Here is a 16,647-nt window from a genome sequence, read left to right as displayed (position 1 = left end):
CTGCCGCCCAGCCCTCGAGCCTCCGGCTTCTTTGGCTGCTCAAGAGTGAAAGGAAATGCTCAGGCCTCACCCGCCCGCCGGATCAAACTCCAACCCCTTCCCGAAACTCCGAGGTTCCTTCGTTCTGTCCTTCATGTGCCGTGGCTGGGTGGGTGCTGCAAGTCCTGTCCTGAGAAAATGGGGTGCAGCAGGGGGTGGAGGTGCAAGGCCGTGGCGGCGGCGGCGGCTGCAGGTCTCGGGGCGAGGAGGGTGGGGTAGAGAGCGTGAGGGACCGGGTGGAACGTGAAGGGGCCCGGGTGGATGGCGGAGGCCGGAATGATGTGGATGGGGTGGCTGGCCAGGAATGTGGCAGGGTGCCCCGGAATAATCGAGTGGGTCAGGTGGGACAGGGAGATGGGCGTCAGGTGGGGCTGGGGGATGTGGTGGACCTGAGCGAGGGGCTGCGGGTGGGGGTGCGGGTGGATGCCGATGGCGGCGGCGGCGGCGGCCGCGTGGTGCTGCAGGATGGCGTGCTGCACCGTGGTGATGGACGTGGCCGAGGCCGCCGCCGGCTGCTGGATGTGGATGGGCTGGAGCCCGGGCGCTGCCGGCGCCAGGGTGGCCGAGGCGGGGAAGGCCTTGACCTGCTTGGCCAGGAGCTGCTGCTGGATGTGCTGCTGGGCCGCCTGCTGCAGCTTGCTGTACTTCTCCATCTCCTCGGGGGTGAAGGTGATGGGCTGGCTTTCCAGAGGGGCCAGAGAGGAATCTTCTCCCCCTTCCCGATCCCCTTCCATGCTCGGCTCGCCGCTCTGAGGCACGTAGCCAGGAAAGTGCTCGACGTCTGGAACTAAGGGCATCATGCTGGTTTCCACTGGGACCGTCTGGTTGCCCCCATCCATGGGTTCCAGCCCATCACCATCGCTCGGATCCGAGAGGAAGTTGTGTGACATCACCAGATCTCCGGAGCCAAAGCACTCGGGCAGCGCCGGCGCTTCCAGGGGAATCGACGGCATCTCCACGGCAGGTTCGTCGCGTTTCTGCTTGTCCAGGGGTTTGTCCTGAATGACCATCACCACATCTTCCAGGAGAGACTGCCCGGCCAGCTGACCCTCCTCCATGCCTTGGGAACCATCCTCAGCATCAGACAGCTCTTGCTCCTCACCCCTCTCCAAGCCAGACTCCTCGTATCGTTTGGAGTTCGGTTTCCGCACCGTTGGCAGCTTCCCGATTAAGGGGAGAACCGGTTTGTTGCCTAAGGAGGGAGGAAGTTTCGGGCCGAAGTAGCCCTGGGGAGGATCTTTGAGCTTTATGCCCACCTTGTTTGCCCCCGGCAGCACCTCGTCAGCCACACACGGCTTCTTCTCCACCTTCCTGGACTGAACCTTTTCCAAGAGCAGCTTTGCAGTGACAGAGTTTCTCTCCTCAGGACTGCAGTCCCCTTCCGAGGCCCGCCCCGTGCCGGAGCCGCTGCTGTTCTGGGAGAGGGAGCCAGATCCTTTCAGATCCTCTCCTTTGCCCTCCTCTTTCTTCAGCAGCGATCCTTCACCTCGGCCTGTCCGGAAATAGTGCGGGGATTGGGAGCGATAGATCTTGGACCTGATGAAGTCCCTCCGGCCAGACCTTCGCTCCTCGGGGCTCTCGTGGCCCCGTGAGCCCTTCCTCGACAGGGACCTCTGCGAGTGGCTCCGGGTGCTGCGGCTCCGGTCCCGGCTGTAGCTGCGGCTCCGCTTCCAGCTCCGACCCGTCACGCTCCGGCTCCTCCTCTTGCTCCGACTGCGGCTGCAGCTGCTGCTGCGGGTCCTGCCCCGGCTCCTCGATCTTGACCTGCCCCGAGGGTGTGTTCGGCTCCTGCTCCGGCTCCTGGACCTGCTCCTGCTCGAGCTGTAGTCGTCTTCCGACGAGGAGTACTTGCGCCGCTTCGAGCGGTGGTTCGAGCTGTTGTAGTCGGAGTCGTCCTCCGAGTCCTGGGAGCGCTTGGAGTGGCAGCGGGAGCGGTCGCTGTAGTCGCTGTAGCTGTCGTCGGAGTAGCTCCTGCGGCGGCTGTACCGGCTGTGCTCCGAGGAGGCCTCGGAGCTGCTGGAGTAGGACCTGTGTGAGGAGTGCCTGCGGGCGGAGCGGGAGCGGCTGCGGGAGTGCTCGCTGCCCGAGTCGTAGTCGTCGCTGAACTGGGAGGGGGATTTCTGCCGGCAGTGCTTCCCGTGGGAGCCCTCGTCGCTGTCGTAGTCGCCGCTGCTCTGCCGGCTGCGGCGGCCGGGCCGGCCCTGGGGCACGGCCGGGCAGCGCCTCCTGGCAGCAGGGACCTGCTGCAGGTCAGCCTTGTGTTTCTTGCTGCCGTGCTCTTGGCAGGAGTTACCCCCCTCCTCTTTTTTACCGCTGCTTCCCTCCTCGGCGGACAGGGATTTCCTCTGGGACTCCTGGGAGCACCGCTTTTTCTTCTGGAAGTGGCTGCAGTCTTCCGACAGCTCGGGTTTCAGCGCCCGGTCCGACTCCGCTGAAAGGGAGGATTTGCCTTTTTTGTGCCTGTGCCTTTTCCGTTTCTTGGGTTTCTCTTCCCCCAGCTCAGCTTTCCGGCCCTTCTCCTCAGCTTCCTCCTTGTGTCTGCGTTTGTGTCTGCTGGACTTTTTGTGCTTCTTTTTCTTTTTGTGTTTATGGGACCTCCCCGATTTACTCTTCCCCGTTACGTTCTTACTGCTCTCCTCCCCCTCTCCCTTCCCCACGCTGCCCGGGCCGGATTCCTGCTTGCTCTGGGATTTGTTCTCTGTCTTCACAGCTGAACTGTTGCCTACACTTTCCCCCTCCTTGGCCTTGCTCACCTCACCAGATTCTGTGCTCTGAGCACTGTCTTTACAAAGTCCCCCCGGATCCTTGGATTTCTCCGCCCCTTTCCCTTTGGCATCTTTGTTGCGGGAGAGCTTGAAGTCGAAGTACAGGGGGTTACAGCTGTAGGACACAGAGGGCTCAGCTTTGGTGAATATGAGCAGCTCTGAAGGCCACTGCAGTGTCGTGCTCTCATCTTTACTCAGAACGGGGAAAAAAGGTCCTGTCGGGTGCTTTGGTCCCTCAGAGCCATCTCTGCAGCCCGAGGCAGGTGGAGCAGCTTCTTTAGCAGTGTCTGGCTCGGGGGGGTTGCTCTCTGGAAGGTGTTTGCTCTCCTCTGTACTTTCATTCTCCTGGATGTCCTTCGGGTCTGCCTTGACCTGCTGGGATGTGGTTTCAGTAGTACTCTGCTCCTTCTGCTGTGCCGTGCTCTCAGCAGCCTTCTCCGTGTGCTTCCCGGGTTTGGGTTTGGGGGAACTCCCCTTTTTCACTTCATTTGTGTTTTTTTTGTTCACATTTTCAGCTTCCATTTGTTCGGTTGACTTCATGAAAAGCAGGAATTGAAAATTGGGCTTCACTTTACAGTGGGCTGGGGGGATGTAGTGGTAGTACTCTGGTTCCACAGCTGTTGGTCCATCTTCTCTCCTCATCTTCTTCAGTTTCGATAAGGTGCTGGCCAGGGACCCGCTGTCCTTGTCGTGCTGCTCATCGTCCTCCTTGCCGTCAGAATTATTGGTGCCTTCGCCCTCCCCAGATTTCTGCAGGCTGCCAGCCTCTGAAGACCCCTTCTCATCCCCTTTTGCCCCATCTGCAGAACTGGACTCTTCCCCGTGGTCCTTGAAAACCGAAGCGATGGTCTCCAGCTTCACCGGGGTCTTCTTCGCGAAGGAAAACGACACCCCGATCTTCTGCAGAGGAGTCCCCAGAGAGCTCTTGATGCCAAAGCTGATGGCCTGCGCTGCCTGGGAGGGCACCTGGCCTGACATCACACCCTGCCCGGTGTTCAGGAAGCCTCTGTCCACAGTCATCTCTGCAGCCTGGCCAGAACTCGTCTGGGCGAAGGAGCCGCTGTTGGTCGTGGAATCGTCATCATCTCCACCTTCCTCATCCACGGCCACCGTGGTGGTTCTGAACATGGGCCCACTTCCAGGAGCGCTGTGGGAACAGGGGAGAGAGAGAAAACAGCTCACTGGTGTCCATGTACCTCTGGAGTGGGATTCATGCCTCAGCTGAGACAGCCCTACACAGTTCAAGTGCTCTTACACCCCCACACATGCAAAAAATAACATTATGCAGGCACTTGGAGTTTTTAATAATATTAACTAACTGAGAAAAATGTACTGATGGATAAAGCACTTTGGGGATGCTCTGGATTATCAGTTTAGTGAATTCACTCCTACCAAAAACGCAGCATGAGCCTAAATGTTAGCGTGAAGCTTCACCTTCGGAACCCGTGCAGGATTCTGGAGCAGCAATGCCAGCACAGCACAGGGCTGCAGCCCCCCACCCTGCTCCAAGGGTGCTTGGGACCACCCAAACTCACCACTCAGGCTGCCTCCTCTGCTCTGCCAGCTCGTGCAGGCGCCGGAGAGCCTTCTCCTGCTTCCTCTCATCCTTCCGTGACCTCGAGGAGACATTGCGAGCGAACTCCCTCTGCTTGAGATCTTTCAACCTCTGAGGCAAAAAGAAAGCAGGGGCAGATCAGATCAAAGCTGTTTGTGGTTTAGTCCAAGAGCATCTCTCTGCTGTAGCACTGGATGTTAACGGTGTCAAGCCCCTCCCCAGGGACATTTATTGAGCCAGGATGGAGCAACAGCATCTCAGCTCAACAAACCCAACGGAGCACAGCGCCATCCTCCCAGCAGCTAAAGGAAAACACAACCACTGATCGCTTCTGGCTATGACTTCACACCTGTGTGCATCCCCTTCCACACAACATTACTGGTTATCTTTAGCACGGACAACAAAGCCCACTTGGAAGCAACAAGCAAGTTCTGGAAGGAAAAGGCGGGGGGGGGAAAAAGGAGGATTGTTTATTTGCTGCTCTTGCAGGGTGCTTGGCAAACAGTGCATGACACGAGTCTCAGGAGCACGGGCCAAAGGACAGGAGGGATTAGCTGGTGCCAGAGTTACCCAGGAGTGACATCTGACAAAAGCAATGTACCAATTACATTGGAGAAGGAGCCAAAAAGCCCCATGCAAATGATTCCGTAAGCAAATCAAGGATACAACATACACCACGACCAGTTACTTGCTTTCCTGACAGTAGTTCTGAGATGGTCTCTCAAGAAACAAACTACTCTAAATGCAGGAGGGTCTCTTGGGGTTGAGTACTTTGGGGGGGGACAGAAGCACTGAATTCCCCAAAAATCTTATCATGAGGGAATAATCCCAATCCCAAGGAATTTCAAACACCCTGACATCACTGAGGAAGTGCAGGTAGCCAATTCTAATAGAAAATAAACAGCCAAGACTTCAGAACAGTTTGGAAAGTCCTTGTCTCGGAGCACTAGGAGAAGAGGCTGCTGGTTTTCCTTGGAATATATGTGGATATTCACAACACTTTTTTTAGGGTGCTCTACAGAAGCTGAAGTAACAGAAAGTGGCAAAGACAGACCTTTATCAGCCTAAATAGACTCATTGTTCTTTTTTAGTGCACAATTCAAAACCCTTTCAGAAGGCCCAATTCCAGACTGCATCCTGTACTCAGCTTTTGAAAGAAGTTTCATGTTTTTCAGGCATTTCATGCAGGGCCTGAGAGACTGCTGGGACTGGGAGCAGGAGTCACTTTGGAACAATTCTCGTACAGGATGTACATATCACTGGTGAATTCTAAATACTTCTGGCTGGCTGACTCTGCCTCTTTCCTGGAGCACAGTCAGCCTGCCACACACAGGAACAGTGGATCTGGAAACCAACCCAAAGCTCAAATTAGAGGAATTAAGCTGGCCCAATGTAAAGAGAAACATTGCTTTGTGAGAAAGGGGAAAACTGGACGAGACAGAGGAGGTTCTCTTACCTAATTGTATTTACTAAATGTGGTTGAGGTGCTACCAAAATCAGAGGGGAAGACACACAAAGAAGATACAGCTACAGACACCAGTAGAAAGAAACTCACTCTTGTGATCTGGGCTCCAAAATTAGAAGGGTTTGCTTTCAATACATCAGCTGAAAACGTCACATCACAAAGAAAAAAAGAAAGTAAAAATATAACAAGAGTGGAAGAGAGGAGGAGAAAAAAAAATAAAAAAAAAAAAACAAGCAAGCATTACTAGAGAGCTGTGGGTGTGTGGTGCCAGCTACTCTACAGAGCAGGAGCAGAGCCAGCAGAGCTACAGGACCAGGATGGGGGTCTGGAGAGGGGGGGACACAGACACGGACACGCACGGACACAGCAATGATCCCACCTGGAACAGCAGAGCTACTTTCACCAGGACAAGTAAAGGGCTCAAGGGTTTTGTGGTGTATGTTAAACGTTGAAGAGTAATTTTTTTTTTTTTTTCCCAGGAAGGAGGAAAAAAGGAAAAAAAACAAACAAACAAACCCCAATTAGATGGACTAAAGCAACGCCATCAGCTTTTTCAAGCTGATTTCGAAAGCGTGGCTGAAATGCTCCGGGAAGTTACAGCCACCAACAGCTGACAAAACTATTTAATGGGGGCTGGTGCCAAGTCTCGAGATCACTCATCCATTTGGAAAAAAATACGAGCCAGCTATTTACACCAGACATGAACTGTGACCTTTTCCTTTCAAGAGGAAGGTGCAATGGTGTGCTCAGAACCACCCCCCTCAGCCCCCCGATCACCTCCCGGCACACAGAGTGGGCTCAGGGTTGGTGGGGATGAGGCAGCTGCCCCCGAGCTCTCCTGCCTCCTCCACATGGCCATTTCAGTGCAAACAGAACTCAGTGCCCTTTTTTAAATGCTGACCTTTGCGTGTCTTTGCAGCCCCAACCTCCCACTCCGAGCACTCGGGAATCAGAGGTGTGAAGCAAACGAACCCCCCAACACCCACCACAGCAACTCCAGCTGCACCCAAACCTCTGCCCTGGAGGGTGACAAACCACTGACTGTGGTGGTGACACTGCTGAGAACCTGTTGCTCCTCAAGCTGGGGAAAAGCTGGCCTGGCCTTACACAGGACTAAGAGATCTCAAGGCTGAGTTTCTTTTTTGTCACACAGGAGCCAGAAGGAAGGAGGGTCTTGCTGGGGGAAGTAAAAGGGTAGAAAAGCTCCACAAATGCACCACACCAGTTCCTTGGGAATGTAAGATATGGAATGTAACACAGTTCAGCTTCTTGGACTGACCTAAAACAACGCACCTATCACTGGAAATGACTCCTCAAGTTTGCAAGAGACCTGCCTGGACTGCCTTATCTTCCATAAATGCACCCTGGGGTAGGGAAAACGGGGGACAACAGGAGCCCAGACTGCTCATCTGTAAAAAACCCTCAGGAATGGAACTCTGAAAATAGCCAGAACTTCTCCTGACTGGGGAGAAGCAATTCCAGGCCTGAAGCACAATTTTCCAGCATGAGGGGAGCACGTGGAGCTTCTCACACACTCCAGGCCTCAGCCTTCCCAGAAAGTCATCCGAACTGAACAGATACTTAAGCCAGGCTTACACTAAAGAAATTTCCACCTAATCCTGAGGCAAGTGTTCATTATTCCAATCCTCCCAAACCTCTAAATTCCTTTCTGGATTGTACCATGTGTTGGGTGTGAGGGAGGCTGGAAAGCCACACGACTGCCCCTTCCCCCCCAGCACAGCAGAGAAATTTAAACGAGGATTTAACACAGCCACTCCATCATCCTTGGGCAGCTTCTCCCCTCCAAAAGGAGCCCTGGGAAACCACCTTTTTAGGGTGAATCCTGCCTTTTTTTAAGTCTTCTCACAGTGCTGAGCAAGACTATCATTTTTTTCAACAGGATTAGAGCCACCAACCTGTATTAAATCAAACACAAGCTTCATGCTACTATAGGATTTCAAAATTAGGAGGCATTTTTTGCTCCACAGGCAGCGTGTTTTCTGAGGAAGCAGAAGGTTTATCTAAGCAGCAAGCTGTAGGATGATAAGGACAATCAAGCCAAGGAATATTTCTCTGCTGGTTTATTGCTTCAGCTGTCAGAAGGGCCACAGCAGTGACTGAGTGACCAGCACATCAGGACACAAATCACCAGCACTTTAATATAAAGTTTCTCCAGATTTCCACACTCTGGAAGCAGCTCTTCACTACCTCCAGCCTTCCTGTGTTTTATTAATAGCTGCCACCCCCCCTCAGCTTTGTAACAAAGAAGAGTATTTTAAGTTTTCAGCCTTGTTTCTAACAAAATCATCACCTCTACATTTCCACAGGAGTGCAAACGGAGCTCCTGAAGAGCAGGTTTGTTATCAAATCTGCAGCTATGTCCGGACTCCAGCACAAAGAGGCCACAGTGATGGATTATCTCCCGAGCCCTGAGTGGCTCAGGAGGGGCCAATTTGGCAAAAACCACCATCCCCCTACAATTCCCAGCAAATCAGCTTAAACCAGCTGCCCTGCAGCATCTCTGAAAAGCTCCAGAGCCCAGCACAGGCACAGCAAAATGGGGAAATAAAGGGGGGGGTGCAGGAACTATTTTAACAGGAAACCCACAGATTCATCACACAATGTCCTGAGATGGAAGGGACCCCCAAGGATCATCTGAGTCCAACTCATGGCCCTGCACAGGACACCCCAAAATCACACCCTGTGCCTGAGAGTGTTGTCCAAACACCCCCTGAGAGGCTTGGGGCCACGAAACAACTCAGCACACCCCAGATTTTGCTGGTGAGGTGGTCTCAGGTGAGACCTCGCCGGTACCCAGCTGGGGTGTGGAGCTTTACAGGCTCAGAACCAGCAGTAAATGGATCTTCTCAGCTGAGCTGACAGAGCCCTGCAGTGCCACTGAACTGAGGCCCACTGGGGGACATTCCTGGCCCAAAACTGCAGAGCAGGAAGAGCTCATGTTATTCTCACAATACAGAAGCCAGACCTGAAGACCTGAGACTTTCCTGCCAAACCTCGTACTGAGGAGATGGTGAGACCTGATCCACATACAGGGCTTGAGACAGGACTCCTGCGGCATCAGAGCCAACTCCTCCCCTGCTGTTGTTCTCAAGTCTGTGAATCCCCATTAAATAAAATATTAATATTAATAATAATAATAATGTACTTCTCATTCCATGCCAGCAGATTTCTGGCTTTCTGAACTTTTGATGTCTGCTTGATTCTTTGCCACAGCAGCTTCTTGGGAGTTAAGGACACCATGAGCTAAACACAAGCTCTAAGGATGGCAACCTTTATTGTTTTATCCAAGTGAGAACACAAGCCTGGCTTATCTTTGGTAATCAACACTCTTTGCAGGCTCATTAATGAAGTGAAAAGGAGCAGAGAGGAAATGGCCTGCAAATGCTGCTTTACTGCATCTTAATTTCCTCTCTGACACCACATTTCCCACTTAGGAAAAAATATGATAATGTGACAGAGATGGCCCCATGACCCCTGCAGGAGCCTGGCAACCCTTGGAATCACACTGGAATCCCACTCCAGGCCTTGTATGCTCAGGGCTGGTTTTACTGAACATTCTCCATGTCCAAGTGCTCCTCTCCAAATGTGTTTGCCATCAGCAAACGAGCAGCTGAACAGCCAGAACTGGCTTAAGAGAAACTTCACAGAATGGTTTGGGTTGGAAGGGACCTTAAAGCCCACCCAGTGCCACCCCCTGCCATGGGCAGGGACACCTCCCACCAGCCCAGGTTGCTCCAATCCGCATCCAACCTGGCCTTGGACACTTCCAGGGATCCAGGGGCAGCCACAGCTTCTCTGGGCAACCTGTGCCAGGGCCTGCCCACCCTCACAGGGAACAATTTCTTCCAAACATCTAATCTAAACCTACTCCCTCCCAGTTTAAATCCATTCCCCCTTGGCCTGTCACTCCAGGCCCTTGTCCAAAGTCCCTCTCCAGCTCTTTTGGAGCCCCTTACAAGTCAATTGGTGGGATTTTTTTGAGGATAAAGCATTTCTGAGGTAGAAGAATCTCCCGTGGAACACCAAGTACCTCAGAGATTCTCTCCTCTGTCTTCACTCAAGCTGTGCCTGGTGGCCCAAGTTTTTGGAAAGCACAAGTCCAAGTCTCCCCAAACAAGGAAATTCAGGATCTGGATTCAGAGTCTTCCTCAACCCCCAGCAGCGACTGTGTCGGTAATTTTATTGTGCTTTAACAGATCCCTCCCCCTCAGCATTAGAAGCAAAGATGCAGATAATTAGGGCACAAAGAGAACTGCAGGTCTATAGTTTCAGTTTTTAGCTCCACCCTGTTTCCCCAAGAACTTCTTCATGGAAATACATTCCCTTTGTCCTTTAACAAAGAGAATCCATGCAGAATTAATCATCTACACATCCAAAACACCACACATTTCAGGGGGGGGGGAAAAAGCTACATAAAAGCCTTCATTTCAGTCCTGGTTATGTTCTCCCAGGGGACCTGGCACAGGTTCACAGAGGAACACGTTTGTTTTTCACAGGGGAATGTTTTGATTCTGCTGGGTCAGTGACTCAGTAAACAGCTCAACCCCTCAGCAGGGACACGAGCAGGAAAGGAGTGCCTGGGTGTGAGATTCTGTAAGTTCTTGGCTTGTTAAAAAAAAAAAAAAAAAGCCCTCACAGTAAAGGCTGACTGGAAATGGTTCAAAACTGACACCTCAGGTAATTCCAACCCTAACACCTTTTGCAGGCTGCTCCAAGTGCTGGGAGCACATCCAGGTTTATTTGACAGGAATGCCCAGACTGGGTACAGCCCCAGGTAAGGGCACCCACCCTCACCTTCACACAAACCTAACAGGGAGTTTCTCTCTTGATGTCAAACCCCAAAACCAATTAAGGGTCCACTTGGATCTAATGCCCTGAGGTCACATTCCCACTGAGCCCAGAGCGCTCCAGGACTGTGGGAGCTCCCAAGGATCAGGACAGAAAAGCAGCACAAAAACAATCACAGAATCACAGAGTGGTTTGGGTTGGAAAAGACCTTAAACCCATCCAATCCCACCCCCTGCCATGGGCAGGGACACCTTCCACGTCCTGTCCAACCTGGCCTTGGACACTTCCAGGGATACACACTGGGTCCATATTCACTACCCAAGCCCCTCACTAGCTGCAGAAGTTTTCTTCCAATGTTTCCCACCTTTTTTCTGTACATTATTATTAATTATTACTCTGTTGACGGTTGTGACAGGACACCATCTGAGGCAGGACCCTTCATAACCTACCAGGCCTTTAGATCAAGATCCTACAGCTAAAAAAATCCCATCATTAAAGACATCAGCAGCTTTCCAGGGTACAGGAAGTTATGAGATCCATGGTTAAAGACTTTTCCAGTTGCTCACTGAAGGATCTGTGAGGGAACTGAGCTTATTGTCCCTCCTGCAGTGCCATCTGCACCCACTTCAGTTGCTTTTAGTCCTGTGACTTCCCCCCAAGAGGAACCAGAGGGTGACCAGAAGGTTACAGGTCTTTAAAAACAGCTGCACTTCTCATCTCAGCTATCAAACTAATTAAAAAAGAAAAGAAAAAAGCCAGAGAACAACACTGCACACCTCCAGCAGGATGGTTAAAATACAGCAACTGAGACAGGTCTGTGAGAATAAACGGAAGGTTGTTTTCCCCCTGTAAGGAAATTCTGCCTTTTGGATGGAAACCTGGTGTTGAGGTTGATTCAGAGGGAGCCAAAATGCTCTAAAAAACCAGGATAGTCAGGAAAAGATGAGAACAAACCTCCCCTTTAATTGTTTGGTGTTGGCACAATTTTGGTGGGTCCAAAATTTCTCCGGTTGGGATCAATACACTTACCTATCATCCCTGTTTGGCAATAATCCTGAGTTCCTTCCTGGAATACAAGACAGTGTCTTTATAACTGGGGAGCAGAAAGGGATCTGAGGATGGAACATCTATTTACAGGGACAGCCTGTGGCTCGCTGCACCACAGAGGGATAAGCAAACACTTCAACGTCAGGGGATGTGGAACTAAAAATACTTAAAAGCAAAAATGATCCTGGGGAAATCAAGCCAAGAAAAAAGGGAAAAACGAGCTCTGTTGCCTCAAAAATTACCACTGAGAAGACAAAATATTGCAGATAACATTATACCAAGCCAGGTTGCTGTAACTGTCTAAGATACTCTAACAGCTCATCTTTCCAAGAAAGCCAACTGAGTGGCCTACTTTGCAGAAAACTTCCTGGTTTGCCTCAAAAACTTTGTGTTCCCCTTTCTGCAACCTTTCCTTCTTGTGCAAAAAGGCAAAATGTGAAACATCAAGGTGCAACACAAAAAAATTACAGCTTTTTTTTAATTAAACTACCTTAAAATTTAGGCTGGACACAGCAGTGAGATGATGTTACTCATGCAAATTCACCTTCATTATGTCTCTGGAGTTTCAAGTTCACTCCCTGAACACAGACCCAACAGGGTCACACACACGTTTCAGCCTGACAAAAAGCTGGACGAGCAATTTTTTTCCCTAAGCAAAGCATGATTGCTTCTTTGTCTAAATCCCTCTGTAACTGGAAATTAATGCTGGGTGATGCAGCCACAGTTTGGAGGCTCATTTTCTCCAAAGCCTGCCTGAAGTGACCGCAGTGGATGGAATCATCCAAGAACACAATTCCTTCCAAAATAATCAGCGACCCCTAAACTCTTCCTGCTGATGAGCAGGTGTCCCCACCCTCTGTGTCTACCAGACATTTTTCACTCAGGTCACTCCTGCTGATCACTCCTTTTATACCAGCGAGGGCTGGTTGCTCCCACAGGGTTGTTTCTTCCTTTCACAGCATCTCCAGATGCTAGAAAAGCTCTGGGCCTTGCCAGGCTCGTGTCAGTCCCCCATTCGTCACCGAGGGTTTGAACAGGAGTTGACATCATTACTCTGCATCAGCACGCTGAGAATGTGACACAAACAGGTCCTTCCACCTCCTGAATAAATGCAGGTCGTTGCACTCGAGTTTCAGCCGAGCTGATGGGAACCTTCAGGTGAAGTTCACAGCTCTCAGGTGTCAGGACCGTGGTGCCAAAACAGCCCTTTGCCCGGCACAAAGTGAATGAAGGGATTTCTGCTCTGAGTTCCACTAAACCAAACTTGGTCACAGCAAACTGCCCTGCCGTGAGAATTCTTGTTAAGATTCCCTTACAGAATCTACTTTGCATACTATTATCTCCTACTCTCAATCCACACACAAAATAGTCTTATTCTAACGCCATATTCCTGGTTTTAAGCTGTGCACTGCTATTTTGCAAGCTCTAGTACTCTGCAGCACGTCCTCCACGAGGTATCAGCATTTTAATGATTGTGTTGTTAGAATTTATGACTAGGAACATCAAAACCCTCCTCTGAGCCATTCCAGCTCTGGATGAGCCCAACACTGCTGTCTGCTGTGCAGTTACATCTCATTTAGCAGCTTAAGTGGTCAAACAGACCAGGCTAAACACACGAACTTTTATTATTTACTGTGCAGTGTGAAATACCCTGTGAACACATCCCTACCTTGGGAACAAAGCCAGCTCCACAGAGACTCTGAATCTGCCTTCTCCTGAGGGTTACAGCATTTGGGAAGTGCTCCTTTTTTAGGATTCCTTTGACACAGCCCATTATTTCCTAGTCTGTTTTCAGTAACTTGACAGAACACAGACTGAAGTACCAAAATACTCACACATGGTGTATCATCATTCCCCAAAGCTGTACTACGCTCAAAGCAAACTGGGAGCCATCCATATCCACATGTTCTATTTCCAGTTTAACAGCAGCCCACTCCTGCCCCTGGGTCTTTCAGAAAACTGGGGCTCCTTGACGCCAATCATGGATTGGGGTTTGGGGTTTCTCCTGTTGTTTTGGACTTTTAAAATGTGTGGGGGGGGGGCATAAAAATCTTACCCATAAAACATAAAACCCCTATTCCTGGAGCTACAAGGAAAACAGATACAGCAGGGAAATTCCAAGTATTAACCACAGACAAGACCACCACGATGAACATCAGACTGGTGAGCTGTGCTATCAACACTTGGTTACCTGTTTGTGAGCGTGGTCATAAGAGTTTATGTGGTTGTCAAACTCCTGATGCTTCTGATACTGCTTGTCACAGAGTTCACAGTAGAAGTTTGCTCTGAGGTCTTCCAAAGCCTTGGCAATGGCCTTTTCTTTATCGACATAATCCTAAAAAATTAACAAAGAAATGCTTCTGTTAAATGTCCTGCAAAACAGACTGGAAGATGAGGAGTTAGTCCTTCAAGGAGAAATAGTGTTTCAGAAAAACTTAACAGTATATTGATGGTTATATTTATTATTGATGGTTATATTTATTACAGATTCATTCAGGTTGGAAAAGACTTCTCAAGATCATCGAGCCCACCCTGTGCCCCATCCCCACCTTGTCCCCCAGCCCAGAGCACTGAGTGCCACGGCCAGGCCTGCCTTGGGCACCTCCAGGGCTGGGCACTCCAAACCTCCCTGGGCAGTCCCTGCCAATGTTTAATCACCCTTTCCAGCAAGAAATTCCTCCTGATGTCCCACCTGCCCCTCCCCTGCCCAGCTGGAGGCCGTTCCCTCTCCTCCTGTCCCTGTTCCCTGGGAGCAGAGCCCGACCCCCCCCAGCTCCCCCCTCCTGGCAGGGATTGCAGAGCCAGAGGGTCCCCCCTGAGCCTCCTTTTCTCCAGGCTGAGCCTCCCCAGCTCCCTCAGCTGCTCCTGTTGCTCCAGCCCCTCCATGTCCTTCTTGTCATGAGGGGCTCAAAACCGAACCAAGGATTTGAGGCTCTTTTCCAGCTTTCCAGCCACTCTTCCCTCACTCTGGAGCACTCCATGGAGCTGTTGTGACCCAAGCAGGACCTGGCACTTGGCCTTGTTGAGCCCAGCTTACCGAGCTTTGCAAATTCACAGGTGTGATTCCAGAACTTGGAAACGCCACCAACTCCCGTTTCTTACACAAAATATCACCTTGTCAGAGCACAGGTATCACTAAAACGGACTTCAAACTAGGCCTGCAGTGCTGACAGGGGAAGGCAGCTCTGCCTCAGGAGAGCCTGTGGGATTGCCTGTGCTCCAAGCAGAGCTTCAAAGCCTTGAGCTCACCCACAAACACACCAGCAGCATGAAAGATGCACAAACACACATCAAACCAAGGAGGATTCCTGCCTTTGGAACACAACTTCAAATGCTGGTGCGTCCTCCATTTTGAGTGCTAACAGCTGTCTGCTTGATCTTGGTTTGTGTGCCTGAATTCAGGAGGGAGGAATGCAGCTCCAGCTGGGAATCACTGCTCAGACACCCAGGAGCCCAACCCACTCCGGCAGATTCCCTGTCAGGGAAATCTTCCCAGGAGCAACGCTGTCCATCAGCGCCCAAACACAAGGATCACACTGGGCACAGGGAGCTGCATTTAAGGAACAGGGGGAAGGAGACCACCTTGAAGGCTGCAGACAGGATTTGTCTCCTTATAATTCAACGTTTTTATAGGTGGAAAACCAAACCAGCAGGATTAACAAAACACCACCACTCAGCACAAGCAGTGGGGAAGAAGGTTTACCCTGGGGAGGTGGAAGCTCTTGTACTGCTTCTCACCCAAAACCAGCTGCAAATGCTACATCCCAAAGCAGCACATCCCAAACAGCCACTTCCAACTGCAATAAAGAGAACTACACAGAAAAATAGCCTAACATTAGAGGAAAAGCTCTGAAGGGTTTAAGAGTTTCCATCTTCAGTCCAAACTTCTCCTGGGAAGCTTCCTTGCCCAGCAAGAGGATGCAGCAAACATTTAAGAGAGATAAACTGTGCAAGGGTTTTTTTTTTTTTTTTTCAAGTTCGGATCTCGTTCAAGGCAATATGTTTTATCTCCCAGTTACCACATCAAAACTGCATGAGAAGAACGTTACTGAGCATGTTTTATGTGATGCAAGATTTATGTAAAAAAAATTCAACACCTGAGGAGAGGGCAAATAAAATACCTGAAAAATTTCTGTGCTAATGTTTGGGGTTGTTTTCAATTTAAAGCACTGTTCACCTCCTAAATAAAAGAGATGTATTGCAACTCCCTGCTTCCTTCTTGATGCCCTTGTTAAGAAGGGGGGAAAAAAAAAATCAACAAATGTGGAGGTTTGAGCCTGAAGCAGGTCCCCAGGAAGACAAGAAAGGAAAGCAGAGCAGCGTGAGATCCACAGAACACCGAGGTTTAACGTTCCTCTGAATCCCAGAACAAGCCTCTTGCTCCACACGTAGGTTTTTTTTCGAGCAAGCATCCTGTGGCTGAACAATGAAACTCAGCCATTTGAATGATCAGAAACCTATACAAAAGGAGGTAATTAAAGAACATTTATGGCTGCAGTGTTATCCTGAGTTCCTCTGAGGCTCCCTGACTGGCTAATCAGGATGCACAGTTACATAATGGCCTCCCATGGAGCAACGCAAAAATAAGGACTGCGGAGATTTTTTTTCCACAGATTAATACTAAAATGCAAGGATGAAACATGATAATAAAAACCCACTGGAGCTGGGAGAGACTGCTGCTGCTGCTCCAGAGCTCCTGGAAAATGTCTGAGGCTGGATAAGGGCAGGGAGAGAAAAGAGTCTCAGAGCAATTCGGCTGCATTTGAAAAGAGAATTGCAAACTTTAGAATCCTCAAACAGTTTGGGTTGGAAGGGACCTCAAAGACCATCCACTTCCACCCCCTGCCACGGGCAGGGACACCTTCCACCAGCTCAGGTTGCTCCAAGCCCCGTCCAACCTGGCCTTGGACACTTCCAGGCCTGGGGAATTCACAGCCCTTTCGGGCACCCAAACACCTGCAGGTCAC

General features: G+C 50.6%; 1 protein-coding gene across 6 annotated transcripts in view; it reads right to left on the bottom strand.

Annotated features, from left to right (window-relative positions):
• Positions 1-6: 6 nt before the first annotated feature.
• Positions 7-16,647, bottom strand: part of GPATCH8 (G-patch domain containing 8) — a 52,826-nt gene continuing 36,185 nt past the window's right edge. For all 6 annotated transcript variants that reach the window (XM_027908296.1, XM_027908299.1, XM_027908297.1 and 3 more), the window contains 3 exons: positions 13,872-14,015; positions 4,340-4,470; positions 7-3,951 (listed from right to left, as the gene is read on the bottom strand). In XM_027908296.1, coding sequence (XP_027764097.1) covers positions 132-3,951; positions 4,340-4,470; positions 13,872-14,015 — 4,095 coding nt within the window. In that variant the 3' untranslated portion in view covers positions 7-131. The remainder of the gene's footprint in view (positions 3,952-4,339; positions 4,471-13,871; positions 14,016-16,647) is intronic.

The sequence above is a fragment of the Empidonax traillii genome, unplaced genomic scaffold (genome assembly GCF_003031625.1).
Source record: "Empidonax traillii isolate 1590-97213 ecotype Southwest subspecies unplaced genomic scaffold, ASM303162v1 scaffold1673:size75607, whole genome shotgun sequence".
NCBI classification, from domain to species: domain Eukaryota; kingdom Metazoa; phylum Chordata; class Aves; order Passeriformes; family Tyrannidae; genus Empidonax; species Empidonax traillii.
This window is presented reverse-complemented; position numbering and strand designations above follow the sequence as displayed.